The 19,523-nt window shown below is 37.5% G+C and overlaps 1 protein-coding gene across 4 annotated transcripts in view; it reads left to right on the top strand.

Annotated features, from left to right (window-relative positions):
• Positions 1–19,523, top strand: part of LOC116668556 (translation initiation factor IF-2-like) — a 320,717-nt gene that overhangs the window by 66,179 nt on the left and 235,015 nt on the right. Inside the window, exon 3 of one of the 4 annotated variants that reach the window (XM_032496290.1) lies at positions 16,541–18,226. The exons of the other annotated variants lie outside the window; for them this stretch is intronic. Within the exon in view, the coding sequence (XP_032352181.1) occupies positions 16,541–16,599 (59 nt within the window). The 3' untranslated portion in view covers positions 16,600–18,226. Of the gene's footprint in view, positions 1–16,540; positions 18,227–19,523 lie in introns of those variants that run through there. 4 annotated transcript variants of the gene reach the window in all.

Raw genomic sequence — 19,523 nt, 5'->3', positions numbered from 1 at the left:
ATTAGTGTATAGAAATGCAACAGATCTTTGTATATTGATCTTGTGTCCTGTAACTTTACTGAATTCCATTATTCTAATTGTTTTTTTTTTTTTTTTTTGGTTGAGTCTTCAGGGTTTTCTATATGTATCATGTCATCTGCAAATAGTGACAGTTTTACTTCTTCCTTTCCCATTTTGATGCCTTTCATTTCTTTTTCTTCACTGATTGCTCTGGCTAGGACTTCCATCTACTTCTGTTCTTGAATTTAGTGATTTTGAGTCTTCTCAAATGCATGAGCACCTCAAATTCTCTTTTTTTCTTGAGCTTTCACTTGGAACATATTCCTCTGTTTCTTTGTTTTTCTTGACTCTCTGTGTTGGTTTCTCTGCATTAGAGTAAACAACCCCTTCCCCTGGTCTTTTAGGAGTGACAGGAGACAAATCTTAGCATTCAACTCTGCCCTACCTGCTTTGATTGTCCAAGCAGCCAACTTTGTTCTTAGTTGCTCCCAGTAGTTGAGGATGTGCAAGACCTGCCAGTGTCCCAAAGGGGAGGATCTCAGTCAGCATCCAGATGCAGGGTGATTGGAAGCTGAACCCTCAAGCAATAGTTTTTAAAGTTTACAAATACAACTTCAAGGGAAGGTGAGGAGAGAGGCATTTCTGTCTTTTCCCTCTTCACTGACATCTGGTATAATAACCAGTTAAGAACTGTTTCTTTGTTTGCTATCATCCCATTGAACCTGTGAACACAAGCCCTGCTGGCCATCAGAGTCAAGATATCAAGGAATGTTTCCTCTGAGTAGCAGCCACAAAATCCTGGATGCCAGACATGAACACTAGTGTGTGCATTTTAATGCAAATACATACAAAGAAAGAATACAAAATTCCCCCTTTTTCCCCCTCACCTTCCACTTCCCATTCTCCTCCCATCACTACTGTTTACACTTCAGTGTGTATGTTTTCAGTCCTTAGCACATGCACATGTTTAAAAGAGTACATATACTTTGACCTCCAATTCTACTGTCTTCTCATTTTATAAATATTAGTCTATCTTATTATTATTTTTTCAAAAGAGTAATCACCACTTTTAAGGTAAGTATATTTGCCTACTAACCAGAGTAAATATAGCCCTTGATATACAGAAATTGACTCTGAGTTTCAAAAGTCTCTTCTTGCTAGACTACTCATGTTAAACTCTCATTACGCTCTATGTTATGGGGGACCTGTAAAATGCTATCTATAGTGGGTTAGTGGTGCGCCCCCCACTCCACCCAAAAGAGTATGCTCGTGTCCTAAGTCCTGGAACCTGTAAATGTTGAGAAAGGGTCTCTGCAACTGTAATTAACTTAAGGACCTTGAGGTGAGGAGATCATCCTGGACTACTTACATTGCCTTTAAATCCAATGACAAGAATCTTTGAGATAGACACCCAGAGGGGAAGGTGTGAGGCAGAAGGTCATGTGAAGAGGAAGGTAGAGAATGGAGTGGTGTGGCCACAAGTCAAGGAAGCCATTGGATGCTGGGTGCTACCAGAAGGTGGAAGAAGCAAGGAAAGAGTCTGAGGGAGTGCAGCTCTGATGACATTTTAATTTGGACTTCTGGCCTCCAGAACTGTGAAAGAATAAATCTGTTATTTTAAGCCACTTGTATGGAGTGTCAACCAAGAAACACAGAAGTTGTTAACTCCTCTTACCAGAAGATAGCAGTCATTCTCCACTCTCAATCTTGCTTTGCCTGCACATCATGCAGAGTCCTTACCTGAGGCAGGAGTTTTGCAAGATAATATGCTTGAAAGTATACTTACCTCAAGATTTTCTCCATCTGCCCCTATGGTATCTAGGCCAATAACTAGGGTCAATCTTAGCATAGCCCAACTAGGGGAGTACCAGCTCTGATTTAGGAGGAAAGGGTTTGTTCAGCAGATGAGTTGTAGGACCTGGCTAAAGGATATTGTCAGGAAATAGGAAAATGTACCTAGAAATAAATCTTGAGTTTGCTGTAACAGAAGTTACAAAATAAGGCTGAACAGAAGAGAGTTTATTGAAATGGGTTCTCTCATATGACTCAGGATTTAACATTCTGGCACCAGGCGTCAGTTATAATCTTCTGCTTAGATGGTGGAGATGCTGTAACTGCCACGGCAAAGCATTGAAGGAGGAGTCAAAAGGCTCAGACAGGTGGGCATGTTAGAGTGGATTCGCAGTCCTTGCTTTGCATGGTTCTGATATGAAGGAGTTTTAGTTACTGCCATTCAGTTAAAATATACCAGTGCTCCAACAACACAGTTCAAATTTCAGTGACAGGATATGTTAACTGTGATTGCTGCTTCGAATGAACTTTGCTGCTTGCTCTTCAGTGCACAAATCACTACGTAAGTGCAAGATGCACGTCATGATCAGCGACTAATTGTGCCACTTTTTTCCAAGTCTATAGGTCATTGGCCTATCACGAGGGAACTGGCCATCAAAAATAAAATACAGAAAAGAAATAAAAAGTGATAATGCTAGAAGTGAAATTCTAACCAAGTGTCCATGGGGTTAGAGAAGAAATAGCTGACCATGGAAATATTGACACCACCCTTGTTTAAGAGACTCCACATGTGCGACCAGAGGAACTCAGTAAAGGTAGCCTTGTCAACATCAATGAGAAAAAGTGGTCATGGCAGAAGGGATGAAGTTATCACAGAGAAAGGGATGCCAGTGAAAAACTTCACATTCATGGAATTCTCAGAGATACTTCACCACATTGAAAGTGGAAAGGATAAAATGCTGGAAGTGGATCCAAACTAGAAAGTAGTATGTCAGGGGGGTACAGCTCAGTGGCAGAGTGCATGCTTTGCACTCTGTAGGTTTTACATGGTGACAATCATGCCTTCACTCACTCATTCAGAAAACTGTTTACTGCACACGAGGCGTGTGCAAGGCGAGGTGAGGATGGAGAAGATTGGCGTTTTCTCCAGCAGTCAAGTAACTACTCCAACACTCAGTACAAGTGATCTTGAATGAGATTATAAATTGGTAATGCAGGAATATACTTGTATTGAACTTGGATCTTCGTTTTGTCTTATTAAATATTTGATGTTGTTGAAGAAGGTACAATCTTTCATAATAAACTGGATTACTAGAAGTTACTTCCTACAGGGTTTAAGGAAGAAGAGTTTATGGAACATTTGAACTTATTAAAATTTTAGATCATAGCATCATTCTCACTTTTATTAGGTTAGGAGTAACGAATCATTCCTAAATCTGGACTCTCTCTCCTACTCTACTTAGAGTGGATTCGCAAAGTAAGGAACGTGCTACTTCAACAGGATCCAAGTCAAAAAGAGTCAAAATATCCTGATTAGTAGTAAAAACACTGATGACTGGTGAAGACAAGTCAAAGAGTAATAAGTTCAAGGATGGTCTCAGAATAATGATAAGCAGTTCGTTAAATGTATCTTCAGATACAGAGTCGTTATAATCATGTAATACATTCTGAGCCTGAATACACATGAAGTTGCTGTCAGATTCTGCCTCAGGGTATTTCAACCCGAAGTCATTATAAATTTCATTTCTAGCAGAAGAGTACATGTATTCAGTTGGAAATAATCTTGCCTCTTATAAATAGACCAAAATAAGCCAAATTGGTACAGTCCCAGAGAAACTGAACTCAGTAATACATGTTTTTTTTTTTCAGCAGATTCTTCTGAAATACAATATGGTGTTAACCACTAAATTTCTTAAATGTCCAGAGCTTTCAGACAGGTTTTAACTTACATGGTACTGCCGGAAGAGTTGTGGGGAGGATGACTTCCAGGCTGGTAGGAAAAAGTGCAGGAATCGAGTGATTAGTGCCCACTGTGTGTCAGGGGACAGAGTAGCAGCCTGTCCCTCTGGCCCCTCGGTATTAAGAGAGGGTGCACAGGTGTACATGGGTTAATTTTGATATGATTCTGTAAGTGAAGTGCAACCAAACAGCGGGAGTGAGGAGAATGATTTAGAGGAATGAATAACTTCAGTACTTTCCTAAATGAAATCGTAAGCACAGTATTGATCATCTCCTTTATTCCTCATTGAAACCTTGCTAACTCATCCTTCTGGGCCGAGTACAAGTGCTGTCCTCTTCATGAAGCCTTCCCTGATGACCCCCACTGAACGGCGATCTATTCTGAAATGAACCACTCTAGCAGTTTATTTGTACTCCTTGGTGACACTTTTCACATTCTGTCTTTTATTCGTTGTTTATATATCCTTCTTCCCGACTGTGATGGTGATACTTTCTGGCATTTGCATAGTTTTGATAGCTTTAAAAATTTCCATATTTAAAAGTTTATTCACATTATCAGTTCCCACCTAGGCCTTATGAGTCAATAATCATTCCCTTTTGACTGATCAGAGGGATGCGAGGAGGTGCAATGGGTCAGTGGCAGAAGACTTGAGTTCTAGCTTCCACTTTATTACTTATCAGGCCACTCACACACGTGAAATTTTTGCTTTCTCTTCTGAAAAATAAGTAGGGGTGATGCAGGGCTGTGAAAGTCCATTGCATGTGGGATAATCAGATTTGATAACTTTCAACCACCATTAAGGTGGTGGCATTAGTTTATCACCATGGAGAGATTGTAATCTCCCTGAGGGTAGGAACTGTGTCCCTTTTTCATCCTTCTGTTTTCCAAACACTTATCACAGCACCTAATGCACAATAAGTGCTCAGTAAATATCAGTTAAATGTAAGAATAGAACAGGATCCTCCAGTTTTTTCTACAAAGGGCCAGTTAGTGAATGTTTTAGGCTTTGTGGGCCAGAAGGAGTCTGTTGCAACCACTCAGTGCTGTTCTTGTGGTGCAAAACCAGCCACAGACAATACATAAGTAATGGGCATGGATGTGTTCAATAAAATTATTTGTGGACACTGAAATTTGAATTTCGTATAATTTTTCATGTCATGAAATATTCTTTTTTTAATTTTTTCAGTTATTTAGAAATGTAAAAGTCATTCTTAGCTCATAGGATGTACAAAAACAGATGGTGGGCTGGATTTAACTTGTGGGCTATAGTTTGCCAACCCATGGAGAAAATATGAGTATCGGTTATATTAAAAAATTGGATTGTATTTTTTGATTTATTATGGTAATTATGTGAGTATATTTTATATAATATTACTTGACTAAGACAAGAATATTTAATCATTCACTGACATAATATTGTGAGGATAAGAATTGTAGTTAAAGGCAAAATTGAACGTGCTGGATTGCATTAAATATAACTTTATCTTTCTTGTATTATGGTATGTAGATTTTCATCAAATTTGGATTTTTAACTCATTTCTGGATTCATTTAAAAGTATATTGGAAAAAAATTGAAAAGGAAAGTATTCACTGAGGAACAATTGATGAGGCGATTAAAATGATGTAACCTGCCTGGTGCTACAGAAAGTCACGAAACTGTGCAGACTTGGTCCACTGCAAATTCATGCTATGTAACCTCATTCGGGCTCTTAATGCTTCCTGTCAATAGAGAATGCAACAGTCTTTATTCTTTGCTTGTTAAATTCTTATTGCATTCCTCATGGCAGCTGTTTTCGGTTTTCTACACGTTTCGACTTCCAATCCTGTGACATCTCCCTCACTCTAAGAGATGACCTTGCTCCTCCTGTACGTGTCATCCAACGTGAGCTCTGACAACTTTCCTCCCCCTGTCCTCAGGTATCTCTGTTGTCACTCTCCCTTGATAATCTCATAATTCCTCTGTATCTTCACCTCTTTTTCTCTCTTCTCTATCGTAGAGGAAAATGTTCTTTTTCTACTAAATTGTCACTTGTGCTCTCTATACCATGTTTTTTTAAACCTTTTTCATAAAATTCTTCAGTGAATGATCTCCTCTATTTCTTACATTAACATTTCTAGGCCTCTTTCTCTTCTTCCTACAGAACAGGGCACATTCAGCTTTTCTGCACTGGTGTGACCTTCCAGCCAGCATGTCCTCTGATTAATCAAGCTTCTGTTCTCACTGGGAGGTAACCAAACATATCATCCCCTCACCTCTGCTTGAAAACATAAAATTGAAAAAATCCATACAAAAAAGAATCACCTCTTGAAACTTCTATTTATTTAAGACTACTGTTCAATCTCTTTTGTGGTCAAGCACAAAAGAATTGGTCTTAAAAGTATGGTCTATACTTGATGCCTCCATGACTTGTTCCTTTCGTCCTTGCAATCTGCCTTTCTCCTCTGTTTTTTTCAATCTGTTCTCAAGAATCACTAATGAGCTCCCAGGGAATAAATGTAGCAACTTTATATTAATAATGATCTTCTTTTACTTCCTTAGCCTTACACCTTGATAACTAATGTGCATTTCTTGGAAACTTTTATCCTTTGTCTCCTGGAAAAGGGCATCCTTCTTACCCTAGATTCTTTTTAAATAATGTTAAAATGTTAAATGTTAAAAAATGTTAAAAAAATTCTTTTTCCTCCCTGCCGAAGATTGGTGTTCTCCAAAGTCATATCCAAATCCCTATCTTTTCTTTTCCTTTCCAGCCATATTCTATCCCATTACCTTTAAGGTGACATTTTCACCTCTCTCTTGCCCTCTCTTTCATAAGCTCCGGTACTGCCTGGTCAGGGGTCTGGTGGACATTTCCATCTGGATATCTTATAAGCACCTCAAACTCATCATGCTTAAGAGTGAACTCATGATCTTTTCATTCAAATTATCTCTCACCTTCCTAGTTTATTTCATCATTTTTATAAAGTAGGCTCTATTTACTCAATAACGAAATCTTGGAGCCTCCTTGATTCATTCCTGTTTGTTGTCTCCCAGAGATAAACAGTCCCCAAGTCCTGACAAATTTACCTTTGGAATATTTCTGACACTTTTTCCTTTCTGTATTTTCCCATGGCTACTACCTTAGGTTAGCCCTTAATCATCACATATTTAAGAAATTGGTGGTATTCTCTTTATTGGTCTCATTTCTTACACTTACCCCTCTCCAATGCATTTTGACACTTTCCTAAATCTTTGATTGATGTTACTTTAAGTTCCATTCTAGTAGCAATTATGGAGAGCTTACTACGTGTTAAGCACAGTTTTAAGCAGTTTATATGGATAGACTTAATTAATTTTCACAAGACTCCTTTACGATAACTAATATTATCTTTAAATGGTAGAGAACACTGAGCCTCATAGAGTTTAGCAACTTACTGAAGACACAGGTCAGGAGTCAAACCCCGGGATGTGGATGGACAGGGGAGAGGAGGCAGTGCCTAGGCTCGTAACCACCACACTATAATGCCTCCTGTTATGTGCCTGAGTAAAACTCAGACTCACTAACTTGGCTTTCAACTCTTTGACCTTCAACATCTTTTAACTTTTAGAAATATCTAACATAAAACCAGTGTGATGGCTCATCTGTCTTATTCATAATTCTCGTATGTATACACTGGGTGGGGGTCTGCATGGTTTTATTTACATTGTTTTCTTAACCTCACCATGTTTCTTATTACTTATATTTCACATATGGTATATTGCATGGTATTTTGAACACTGATGTTTATGTATTATCTCCTCTACTAGACTGCACTTTCTGTGTGCTTTACAGCTATAGTAAGTAGCTGTAAAATAATTGAAATAGGTTGGATATAATTTCTGATTATTTAGAAAAAATGTAAAAATTCAACTGAAGAAAGGGGAAGAAACAGTAGCTTTCCCCCAAACCTGAAATGATCTCAGATTATGTCACATTTTCTGGTTTTTAGTTACTAATGAATCTCAAGTACTGTTACCACAAGAATGGAGATTTTCCCAGTAGTTCTGACTCAGAATAAATAGGAAGTACGCTACCAGAAACCTGGCTTGAAAGTCTGGTCTCGTGAAACTTCTGGTCCCAGTGCTTGAGCTTTTTCATACCTCTTGCTAAATCATTTCAAGCGTGGTCATCATTTTCTATTACCTAACTGTTTGGGACTCTAGAATGTTAGTTCTAAAACCACATGCAGAATGGATGGAAAACAAATGTTGCAAGACTAAAAGCTCCTGCAACCAAATCTCCCTGACAAATAGAGCTGTCAGGTTTGTGGGACGGTGTGGTTGCAGGGATACATACGCACAGTAGCGTGATGAAGAAACACCAAGCTAAAATGATGCAGGGCTGTATTTTCCTCTTGTACTTACTCCAAATGCAAGCTGCTCTTGTCTGTGGAAAAGTGGTCGAGTTGGAGGATATGGTTATAGCAAAATAAATTTTGACTCAGTTTTTCCCTAAGTCTGAGGCTAGCCGAACAAAGCCTTCTTTATCTTTATCCTTGAAAATGTATATTGTTTTCTGATTTTATGTGAACCGCAAACTTCCTAAAATGAAATTCAGAATGAGAACATGAGCTACTAAGCTTGTGAAAGTCTAAGTTTGCTGATATTTATCAGTGTTTTAGTACCCAGCCAAACATTTGTCCTCTATCTCCTATGTGCATTCTCGAACAGTTTCTTGGTTCTTCTCCCATTTTCAAGGTAGAATCAGCAAAATGGACAACTTTTACATTTTATGGTTTGTAATGGCAACACAGGCACCTTGTAGATTTCAGTGAATGCTTGTTGGCTGTGCCATTTGAAGAAGCACAGTGTCTGTAATGCTGATCATTGAAAGAACATATTGTCAGAGGAGAATGGGAACTGTCCCTCTTCCTATACATGGGATTCGAGATTCTATTCTAGTGTTTGGATAATTCAGATGTTGTGTCCCATCCGAGGTGCTTTTACCTGGGTTCTGAATTTTTCTTGCAAACTTTTTTTCCATTTTGATATTCTATCAAGGATCCTAGGTTGGAAGGAATAACATGGAAAAAAGGGTACATGTAAAGGATTTGGAAGCTTTCAGAGGATGGAAAGATGAACTTTTGGTGAAGATGGAAGCTTTACAAATGAATGAACTCCAGGAGGAAGAAAGATGAGAGCTGGTGGTGTACTCTGAAGTTATAGGTCAGTGTTTGATATAACTAGGTATTTTGTATACTGAAAGGATAGTTAGCATTATACCTCCTAGGAAGATATTTCAAGCCAAATTTAAGCTCATAAATCTACACATCTCGTAAAACTGCTTTAGGATTAGCCATTAGTTAATAGAACATGTCTCTGTCATCCACCAGCTTAAAAATAGCACCCTTCTTGGGAGCATACTCTGAAAAGGATTGAAAGCAAAAAAACAAAACAAAAGACCAAACCAAAACAACAATAAAACAAAACCAAAAAACCCCTCCAATAATTCTTCAAATAAATTCTACAAGTCAACAGTATGTTGACAAAGAAAACCTGCAAAATACCTATTTTTTTGTGTATTTTTTGCCCTATTTCTAAAATTGATATATTTTTTTGTAGACAGCTCAAAGGATCATAAAATGCAGTCTGTATTTTAAATTAACTATGACTGAACTCAGCTGAAATAAATGCCTTCCAAATGAGGTATGTGCAGAACTCCTTTAAATGTTTAGAGACATAATAGCTTGCTAGATAGAATGCAGTGACCAGTGAAAATAAAGGCATTGTGTAAGTGTTTCCAAAGATTTACATCTTCTACTTTAAAAGCGTTTCTATTTTAAAAAATAAACTCAAAATGCATCAAAGACTTAAACATAAGACAAGATACAATAAACCTCCTAGAAGAAAACATAGGCAAAACATTATCTGACATACATCTCAGAAATGTTCTCCTAGGACGGTCTACCCAAGCAATAGAAATAAAAGCAAGAATAAACAAATAGGACCTAATTAAACTTACAAAATTCTGCACAGCAAAGGAAATCATAAGTAAAACAAAAAGACGACCTACAGAATAGGAGAAAATTTTTGCAAATGAAACCAACAAAGTCTTGATCTCCAGACTATATAAGCAGCTCATATGACTTAATAAGAAAAACCAAACAACCCAATCCAAAAATGGGCCAAAGACCTAAACAAGCAATTCTCCAAGGAAGACATACAAGTGATCAATAGACACATGAAAAAATGTTCAATATCACTAATTATCAGGGAAATGCAAATCAAAACTACAATGAGGTATCACTTCACACCAGTCAGAATGGCCATCATTCAAAAGTCCACAAATGATAAATGCTGGAGAAGCTGTGGAGAAAAGGGAACCCTCCTCCACTGCTGGTGGGAATGCAGTTTGTTGCAGCCACTGTGGAAAACAGTATGGAGATTCCTCAAAAGACTAGAAATAGACTTACCATATGACCCAGGAATCCCACTCCTGGACATATATCCAGAAGGAATCCTACTTCAAAATGATACCTGCATCCCAATGTTCATAGCAGCACTATTTACAATAGCCAAGACATGGAAAAAACCTAAATGTCCATCATCAGATGACTGGATAAAGAAGAGGTGGTATATTTATACAATGGAATACTATTCAGCCATAAAAACCGACCACATAACACCATTTGCAGCAACATGGGTGTTCCTGGAGAATGTCCTTCTAAGTGAAGTAAGCCAGAAAGAGAAAGAAATATACCATATGAGATCACTCATATGTGGAATCCAAACAAACAAACAAACAAACAAACAAACGAACCCATAAATACAAAACAGAAACAGACTCATAGACATAGAATACAAACTTGTGGTTGCCAAGGGGGTGGGGGGGTGGGAAGGGACAGACTGGGATTTCAAAATGTAGAATAGATAAACAAGATTATACTGTATAGCACAGGAAATATATACAAGATCTTATGGTAGCTCACAGAGAAAAAAATGTGACAATGAATATGTATATGTTCATGTGTAACTAAAAAATTGTGCTGTACACTGGAATTTGACACAACATTGTAAAATGATTATAAATCAATAAAAAAATGTTAAAAAAAAATAAAAGATTTTCTAGTTACAGCCACCTAGATGTCCAAAACTCATTCAAGGGTAGGGGATGCAGATATTTTGGTGGGGGGAGAAGTAACCACCAAGGTTCATTGTAGTGACCTTGAGGACTGCCTGGGGTTAGAAAAGACAAAGTTTGGGAACAGTTTGTTCAAAAGAGATGACTAAATCAGTTACATTCATGATTAAATTAGAGGGACAGTACTGTGGTCCAGAACAGAAGACTAAGCAAAATGTTGAGGATCTAGAGGTCAGAAATGGAACAGAAGGCAGGGTCAAGTTGAGTATCCAGTGTAAGTCTGTGAACCAAGCTGGTAAGTCTGAGGTTGTTTCTATTGGGTACCTGCTACATGGCTTCTTCTTGGGTTGGTCTGGTTTATAAGACATGGGGCAAGACCAGAGAAATCATTAGTGATGAGAAAACTCTGAACTTTTGTATTGAAGTCTTTGTGTGGACATATGCTTTCATTTTCCTTAGGTAATTACCTAGGAGTCGATTTGTTGGGTGTATGATAAGTATATATTTAACTTTATAAGGAACTGCCACACTGTTTTCCAAAGTGGTTGTGCATTTTACATTCCCGTTAGCAGTGTATGAGGGTTCCAGTTTTTCTTAGTATTATCAGTCTTTTAAAATTTTAGTCATTCTAGTGATTGTGTAGTGATATCTCATGGTGACTTATTCTGCATTTCTGTGATGTCTGATGATTTTGAGCATTTTGTCCTGTGCTTATTTGTTTTTATTACCTTTTAAAGTGGCCTATTCCAACCCTTTGTCCATTTAAAATATATTTAAGTGTACAAAACATTTAATTTAATAATCTAATGGGTTATGAGTTCTTTATATTTCAGCAATATGTAATTTGTTTCTAATTTAAAAGGGCTAGTTTTCAGTTCAATTGAGATTGACAAATCCCTAATTTAATTCTACGGTTCCTGTACTTTTGCTTACATCTAAGTCAAGTGCAGCAGTTAGCCAGGTGGAAGATCTATCATGAGGCAAGAAATTGCTATAAACTGCTTCTTGATAATTGTCTGTTCTTTTTTCAGGTGTGAACTGACATAAATATTATATAGTAATATTATAAGAGAAATACGTCAGTCAATGAGTAGCTTACACAAGCCAATTCTTCCACATGGTTTGAACAATTCAATAAATAATCTCATATAGCAAATAGAAAGGGAATTTGATTATAGAAAGTAGGTAGCACATAAATTCCTGTAGTGACATTGGTAAAGGATGTAATGATATTGAAGTATATGTAAAAATAAGGGCACATAAGGCCTGGGGTAAGACTGATCTCTCCCAGTCACTTCAGAGGGCAAACTTAAGCCATTGGCAGTGCCTCCGAATCTCATCACCAATTTCCAGATGCAGTGAATGCTTGATATTCATAGTAGCTGTGTTCTATACAGTTGCTGTAAACATTGAATTAGCTCCTAGGGGTATGTATATCTCACATAGTGTGTAATCTTTGATCCTAAAAACAACTCATCCTTGTGCAGAAGAGAAAATAAGATTCAGAAATGTTAAGTTACTGGCCTGAGGCTGCCCCACTGATAGGGGCTAGAGTTGGGATTCAAACCCCATCCAGCTGGCCCCAGAACTGGAGCTTCCCCACTGCTCCTACCATTTCCATCCTCTGGCCACCTCTGTTAGAGTGAAGCAAAAAAGTGGAGTGTCGCCTTTTTTGACCGCAGCTGGGAACGAGTGCTTTGGATCACTCAAATTTTTTTTCTGCTCCGAGCATGACCATGAATTATCACGAAAAGTGTTTTTTTTTTTTTTTTGTGGTATTGATTTGGGGGTTATAAATTAATTTTAGAAAGTAGGTGAATTCACAATTATGGAACCTGTGAGTAGTGAGGATTGAATGTATGAGAACATAAATTTGGGAAGGGCAGAGTCGGGGGAAAGTGTGGTACCAGACATAGTCTCTGAACCTTTTCACTGTCTTAAATTGGAGGCCAGTAAGATTCTTTGATCATTTTTAGATCTCTAGCTTATGTCCTGACTGTGTCTATATGGCTGGTTTGTGGATCAAAATGAGGCAATCCATTGGCTAACAGAGCCACAAAAACTGGGTCATATAAGTGTCTAATCGTTTACTTGTTCATAATATAGCCTCACATCTCAGATTAAGTAAATGCTGGTAGATTTGGTGAGTCATATTGATACAATTTGAATCACAAAGCATAGAAGAGTTTCACTAGCTATTATATCTTTGCTTTTCTCATTTCTTCACTTGAGGTCATCAAAGGTCTGTATAAGATGGTTCCAATTATTTCCATAGTTCAATTTGAAAAATGAGGTAATGACATTTGGCAGAAACAGTAAAGCTATACTAACTTCATAAAAGTACTAACATTCAGAATATTATTCCAGACAACTTGGACCAAGGATACAATTGGAAGAACTCAACAAATCACAGAATTGGCGCAGGTGAAATTTCTCAAGGTGGAAAATCATTTAGGTATAAAATCTATTACCTTAGATTGTCCCCTTTATTCTTGTACACCTCCCTTAATACTTTGGAAAAGAAAAGCATTTTGGAGTTAGCCTTTTTCACTAAGTTTTGATTTTTTTTCTAGAATATGCTGGCTAATTTATTTTATAATGTAAATATTTTAATAACAGACTCCTTGATAGCAAGAATTTGATGACTAATCTTTCTCTATCTTAATGTATTTTTGATTATATTTTGAGTAAGAATTAATTTTGTCTGCCAATAAACATATATTTAAAAATAGACATATTTGCAATGTTTTGTAATAAGCTTATTCTTATATGGATTTGAAATGTATTGAACATTTAATTTCTGGTTTGTTTCTGAAATCTGTGTAGTTTAAAATAAAATGCAGGTATTTAAAAAGTACCTGAGTTCTTATTTTGCTTACTGTACTGCAATGTCCATTTGAATATGAATACTTACCTAGGACTATTGACTACTGCCAACTCTGGAACTTTTGCTCACTATTTAAATAAAAATTATTATGGTAAGGGCTTTGAAGATACTTCTGCCCAACTTAATTACTAAACAATATGCATTTGGGGAATAGAATGAATCAAGTATTGAATAAATGAATGAATAAATGACTTTATTGGCTTGTTATTTTAAAAGTGGAAGTGTTTCTATGTCAGTGGAATCACGGGGAATAGAAGTGACTTTTTTTACCTGCAGGTTGACTATTTAATAACTTGATTTGATTTAATAAGCATTTATTTAGTATTTAAAGGGACATTTCTAGGCATTGGAGATCTGAACACTAATAATGCAGTGTCTTTGGCCTTTAAGGGCTTATAGTCCCATGGGAGGACTGTACAAGCCACACTATACATTGTGGCAAGTGCTCTGTTAGTGTCACAAGGAAATATATCTGTTATGAGCTCTAGTAGCTGCTAAAAACAAAGTTTCACAGAGGAAAACTTCAAAAAATTCATGAGGCATAGAATGGGGAGATGGTATGTATGGGGGGAAAAGACACTTCAGACAAAGGTAGCAACAAAGAAAGCACAAAAGCATTAAGTGTGTGTTTTGGATTATGGCATTACAGTCTCAACTAGTATCTGGGGAGGGGTTTGTGGAAGGGGAATTGTGGAAAAAAAAAAAAGCTGGGGTAAAAATGAAAGTGATTTGATAGCCAAATTAAGAAATTTAGATTCATTCTGAGGCAACAAGAGGTCTTAGAAGGTCTTTAAGTGACATATTTGTGTTTTTAGGACATAATTCTCTTGATATTTTAAGGGATGGATTGGAAAGAGGAAGGGCTGAGAACAAGGAGACCAATGAGGAGGCTGTTGCATTAGTCTCAGTAAAAGAATATGAGGACCTCAACTAGGGCTATTGGAGAGGACCACAGAGGAGGGACTAGATTGGAGAGACTTGTTTAGATAGACTCTGGGAACAAAGTCACATGGTAATGAGGCAGTCTGAGGAACCAGGGAATGTTTCTGAGAAAGCATCTTTGATGGGATGGAGAGGAAAAAAGCCACTTGACTGAGTAAGGGCAAGAGGGGGAAGGAGATAGGTCTATTTTTAAAAATTTTGTTTGATGGAGAAAGGAGGAAAGAAATATCTTTCTTTTTTTTAAGAAGTATAAGCTTGTTGTCATTGTTAAGATTGGGACCAAGAGCCCTTGGGGAGAGCATGATCAGAAGATACAGAGGAGAGAGACACCATGCATCTCTATTTGGTCACTTGTTAGCTATAGTTTGGTCCAGACTCTACAGAAGGAATGTGACACTGTTTGAATGACAGTCTAGAATCAATTTGTGATTTGTTCATTTGGTACATATGCTTCTACTTTATTTTATCATGGACCACCTTGCTGTTGATTCTCATTTCTTATTTTCTCCTACCTAACTCTCTTCCCTAGTTTTGGCCTGCTCCACTTCCTCACCTATGACTTCTCTCCTTGAACTCTGATTAATATTCATCTGTGATTATAGCTAGCTGAAAGAGAAAAAGGGAATTCATTAGAAGAGTACAGAGATGTTTCCCAGAACTCAAGGACGGGAAGGGTCTGGCTGTAGTTGCTTAAAGTCCCAGGAAGATCCTTACTTATAGACATTCTTCTTTCTCTCTCTTTGAAGAATGGATTCTCTGCTTTGCTGGAGAAAGGTAGAAAATGCCAGCCCACAGTACCCTTCTCTTCTCTGTGGTCTAGTTATATCAAGAAGGACTAACTTCTTTCTCTCAGCCCCAATCTTAACTAATTGTCCCAGATTGGATCAGGTGCCCAAGCTTGCTCCAACCAATAGTGGTCAGTGGAACGGTCCTGATGTGCAAGCGTGACTCATGGGAGATTGCTGTATGGACATGTCATTTGAGGTTGTGAGAGGGAGTGCTGTGTTTAGAGTGTAGATGCTGGGCTGGCAACACTATGGCTCATGGACACACTGATATAACTCCCATACCTAGCTATTAATTCTCATGTATGTAGACTGCTCAACATTAAAACATTAATAGTTATCTACATAAATATTTATGTGTACAGTACATTTTATTAAGCAAATTGTATATTACATAACATATTGTTGTACAATCTAATATATTGTTCATATAAAGCAGGAATATTTTTAGTAATAATAAAAGGATACTTCGCCTGCAAAGACCAGAACATACAGGAAATTCCTCATCAAATGACTGAAAACCATTCTCAGACAGAACTTTTTATAATCCTGTCATCATTTAGTCTTCAAACAGCAGGGATCTTCTTCTGCTTATATATAAAACCATATGCTTTTATTGGAATAATGAGCTAAAACCAGAAATTCATTCCAACCTGTGATTCCAGGCTTTCCTATAACTAAAACATTGAAAATAAGCCTTTTATTTGACCACATGAACGTAAAGTAATACAGAAATGACTTCTGAGAGCTCCTCCTGCAGTGTGGTGTGGCCATGCTGCAAAGTTCTGTTAAATAAATGACTGATGTATCATTTTAAATTGTCACCTCAGAGTCCACAATAATTGCTGACATTTCATAAATTATCTTTTCTTACAAAATCTTGTTCAGTTTTCTGTCACTTTCTACTAGAATGTGGACTCGAAATCAGTTCATTATTGTATCTTCCATCCTTTGAACAGTGCTCAGTATTCCTGAAAAATGTGTGAGGAGTTTTTGGGAATAAAAAAAGTTTTGTTACAGGGATGTCATTCAATTCTTTGAACTCCAAAGATGCCTACTGTCAGCTCCTCCCTTGCAGGTACGCATGCTGTTTTACCCAACAAGAAGACCGATCTGTTTCCTCTATCCTTGTCTTGAGGCTGGTCTTGTAATTTGCTTTGACCGATTGACTTTGGAAGAAGTGACACTATAAGAGTTCCAGGCCTCGCAGCCACAATTTATCTCTTGAAGCTGGTCATCCTACAAGATGTCCCTCGTCTGCTCTACTGGGAGAAAACCCAACGGAGTCACCAGGAGGGGTCAGAGGCACCAGACATGGGAGTGAATCCTCTTTGGACTTTTATTTCACTGAAAGTAACTGAATGAATAATCCTAGTTCTCATCACTAGGAGCAGAACTACTCAGCTAATCGTAGCCCATATTCCCATCCTACAGAATTAAGAGAAATATTAAATTCTTATTTTAAGCCACCAGGTTTTAGGGTTGGTTGTCAGGCAAAAGTCGATCACTGAAATAAATTCCTTCCAAGTAATTTACCAAAAATCATCTTAGTGATCTATTATGAAAAGTAATTTTTAATGATTTACTAGCTGACAGCTGAGTTAGGGTCTTCTTTAATTTTGTTAAAAGCAAAGGGTTAGAAACCACTTGATTTGCAAAAGAATTTTCTATGCAGTTGTTAATGTTATCCAGTTTCTCAGTTCTAACACCAAGATTTTGAATTGTGCCTTTGTTTGGCAACTATAAATCTTTTACACCCTAGACTGATACACCATAATAGGACATAAAATAGAAATGTGCCTGTCTTTTAAAAAAGATAGTGTGTGAAGGGATATTATTGTGGGAATGGAGAATCAACCCCTAGAGAATAATTTTAGAAAAATGTTCATATGATGTGGAAGATCTGAAAATTAAATCTTCTGAAACTACTAGCTTATTATTTGAAGCAGCTTGGATCGTTTTATTCAGGTTCTGACAGATTGTACAAATACAATCACGGATGCAGTTTTTTAAGGGTCTCAGCCTTCTGCCGGAAACTAACAGCTATGTCATAAATATTGAAATGAAACTCAAATAAAACTAAATCAAATAAGTCACCTGCTCCCCTTAATTTCTAAACCACTGTAAGACAAAGATGGCAATCGCAATGGATGATAATGTCTTTCTTCTTCCATTCTTCCCTCCCTCCCGCCTTCCTTTCTTTTTCATGGTATTCCCAGAGAAAAGGCTTTACTAGGTGTCATCATTATAAATGATATCGTTATAAAAAAAAAAGGTATTTTAAATCTTTAGTTCATTCCTAAAACACCACTATGGTATCTGCTTCTGATTTTGCTTGGACGATATACCCTGATCCTTCATTCCAGCCCAGGTAAGAGGAGGCCATGTTAAAGAGAAATCGTTATCGTATTTCCCACGTCCAAGAACGGGACCTTCGTGGTAGGAGTAAATGGTCATAAAACTAGGCGAAATGGAAAAGTAGAACAGAGATTACTCCCTTACTTATTTCTTATTTCTTTTTCTGAGGGTAAAACTTGGGGCCAGGAATGTCTTCGCTTGAGAAAGGCTTACATCTTTGGAGAGCTGAAGGACTCTAGGTTGAGGACCAAGGGAGAGGATCAAGATGGAGCTGATATCTGATAGAACATCTTCTACTTAGAAGACACTCCATGGACATTTTCTGCTTTGAGTAAATGTGTCTCCTAAGGCCTGGAGTTGGCCTAGGTTGTAAGAGAGCACAGGAGAGTCAGACGTTACAGTTCTACACAGTCCTGACTGTCTCACCAGCATTGAAAAGCAGGTAGACATTTGTAACTACTCTGATATAAAGAATGCCTATTTGATTGGTTAGAACTCTGGTATCTCATGAATAGCTAAGTATCAGACCATGGATTTGGCTTGATATGCACATCTAGTGAAGTCAAGGGAGAAACTCTGACCTGATGTCTAATGTCAGCTCTCTGGTTCAGAATGAATGCATTGGCTTCAAGTAATTTATTAAAATGCTCTTAGGCTGAAAATGCTAGTGTAATTTCTTCATCCATTCTAAAGCCATCCGCTGTCTATTTACTATATGCTAATTCCTGAGCTTTGCCTTGACAATACTAAGAAAAATAATACCTGTTTTCTACCTTTAAAAGAATCATAGTCTAGAAAGCAAGAGACAAAATCATATACAACCAGCCTCGCTAGGATGTGATCAGTACTATCATGAAGACAAAGAGGTATAAGAACCTGTGTGAAAGAGGGAATAAGGTTGCATGGGGAAAGAGGGAACTAGGAAAGGTGAACTAATGCTCATACTTAAGTTTCTGTCAGCTTGTAAAGGAGGCACAAAAAGGAAATAGTTCTAACTTCTATTGTATTCTTCCTGACTTAGGATTGGGTCTATTGCTAGATGTTTTGGGGATGCTAGGGCAAGAGGGGTGGGTAAAACCAAAGAGATGCCTTCCGAACCTGATCATCTGATGTCTGTTAAATCTCAGCAGGACTCTTGAATTGAAACTGAGACCTGAACTTCAGAACTTACTGCAATTTCCCATGCTCCCCCAAATTTGGCTCACGTCTCAGAGGGTTATAGGTATTATGGACTCCAGACTCTCATATTCCCAAACACAGTCTCTTTCAATTCATAAAAAGCAAAGCGACTGGGAGTGGGAGGAAACTGCAGGGACAACCCCAGCCTGGGGAAGGAGGCACTTCATCAAGTCAGGGGTACATTAGGGGAGGCCAGGCCATTAAGTCAATTATTACCGTTACCTTGTACTTATATAAAATATAAGCAAACAATAGTATGATGACGATTTTGGGGATGGCTTTGCAGTCTCCCTAAAAAATAGGTTGGTAGCTACAACCATCTGTGGTAGATACAACCATCTGTTGTAGATACAACTATTAATAATGGGGGCTGGCACCCCATTATAGTGCCTCTTTCTTTTGTGACAAGTGAAGTCTCACAATATAGAAAAAATTGACAATATTATAAAATTAAAGGTGAACACATACCCAATAAAAATGCAGAAGAAAATCAATCTTTAGGAATATTTTTAAGCTCCCTATAT

Source organism: Camelus ferus, chromosome 14 (assembly GCF_009834535.1).
Source record: "Camelus ferus isolate YT-003-E chromosome 14, BCGSAC_Cfer_1.0, whole genome shotgun sequence".
In the NCBI taxonomy this organism is placed as follows: domain Eukaryota; kingdom Metazoa; phylum Chordata; class Mammalia; order Artiodactyla; family Camelidae; genus Camelus; species Camelus ferus.
Note: the sequence above shows the minus strand (reverse complement) of the source record. Positions and strands in the feature narration are given on the sequence as shown.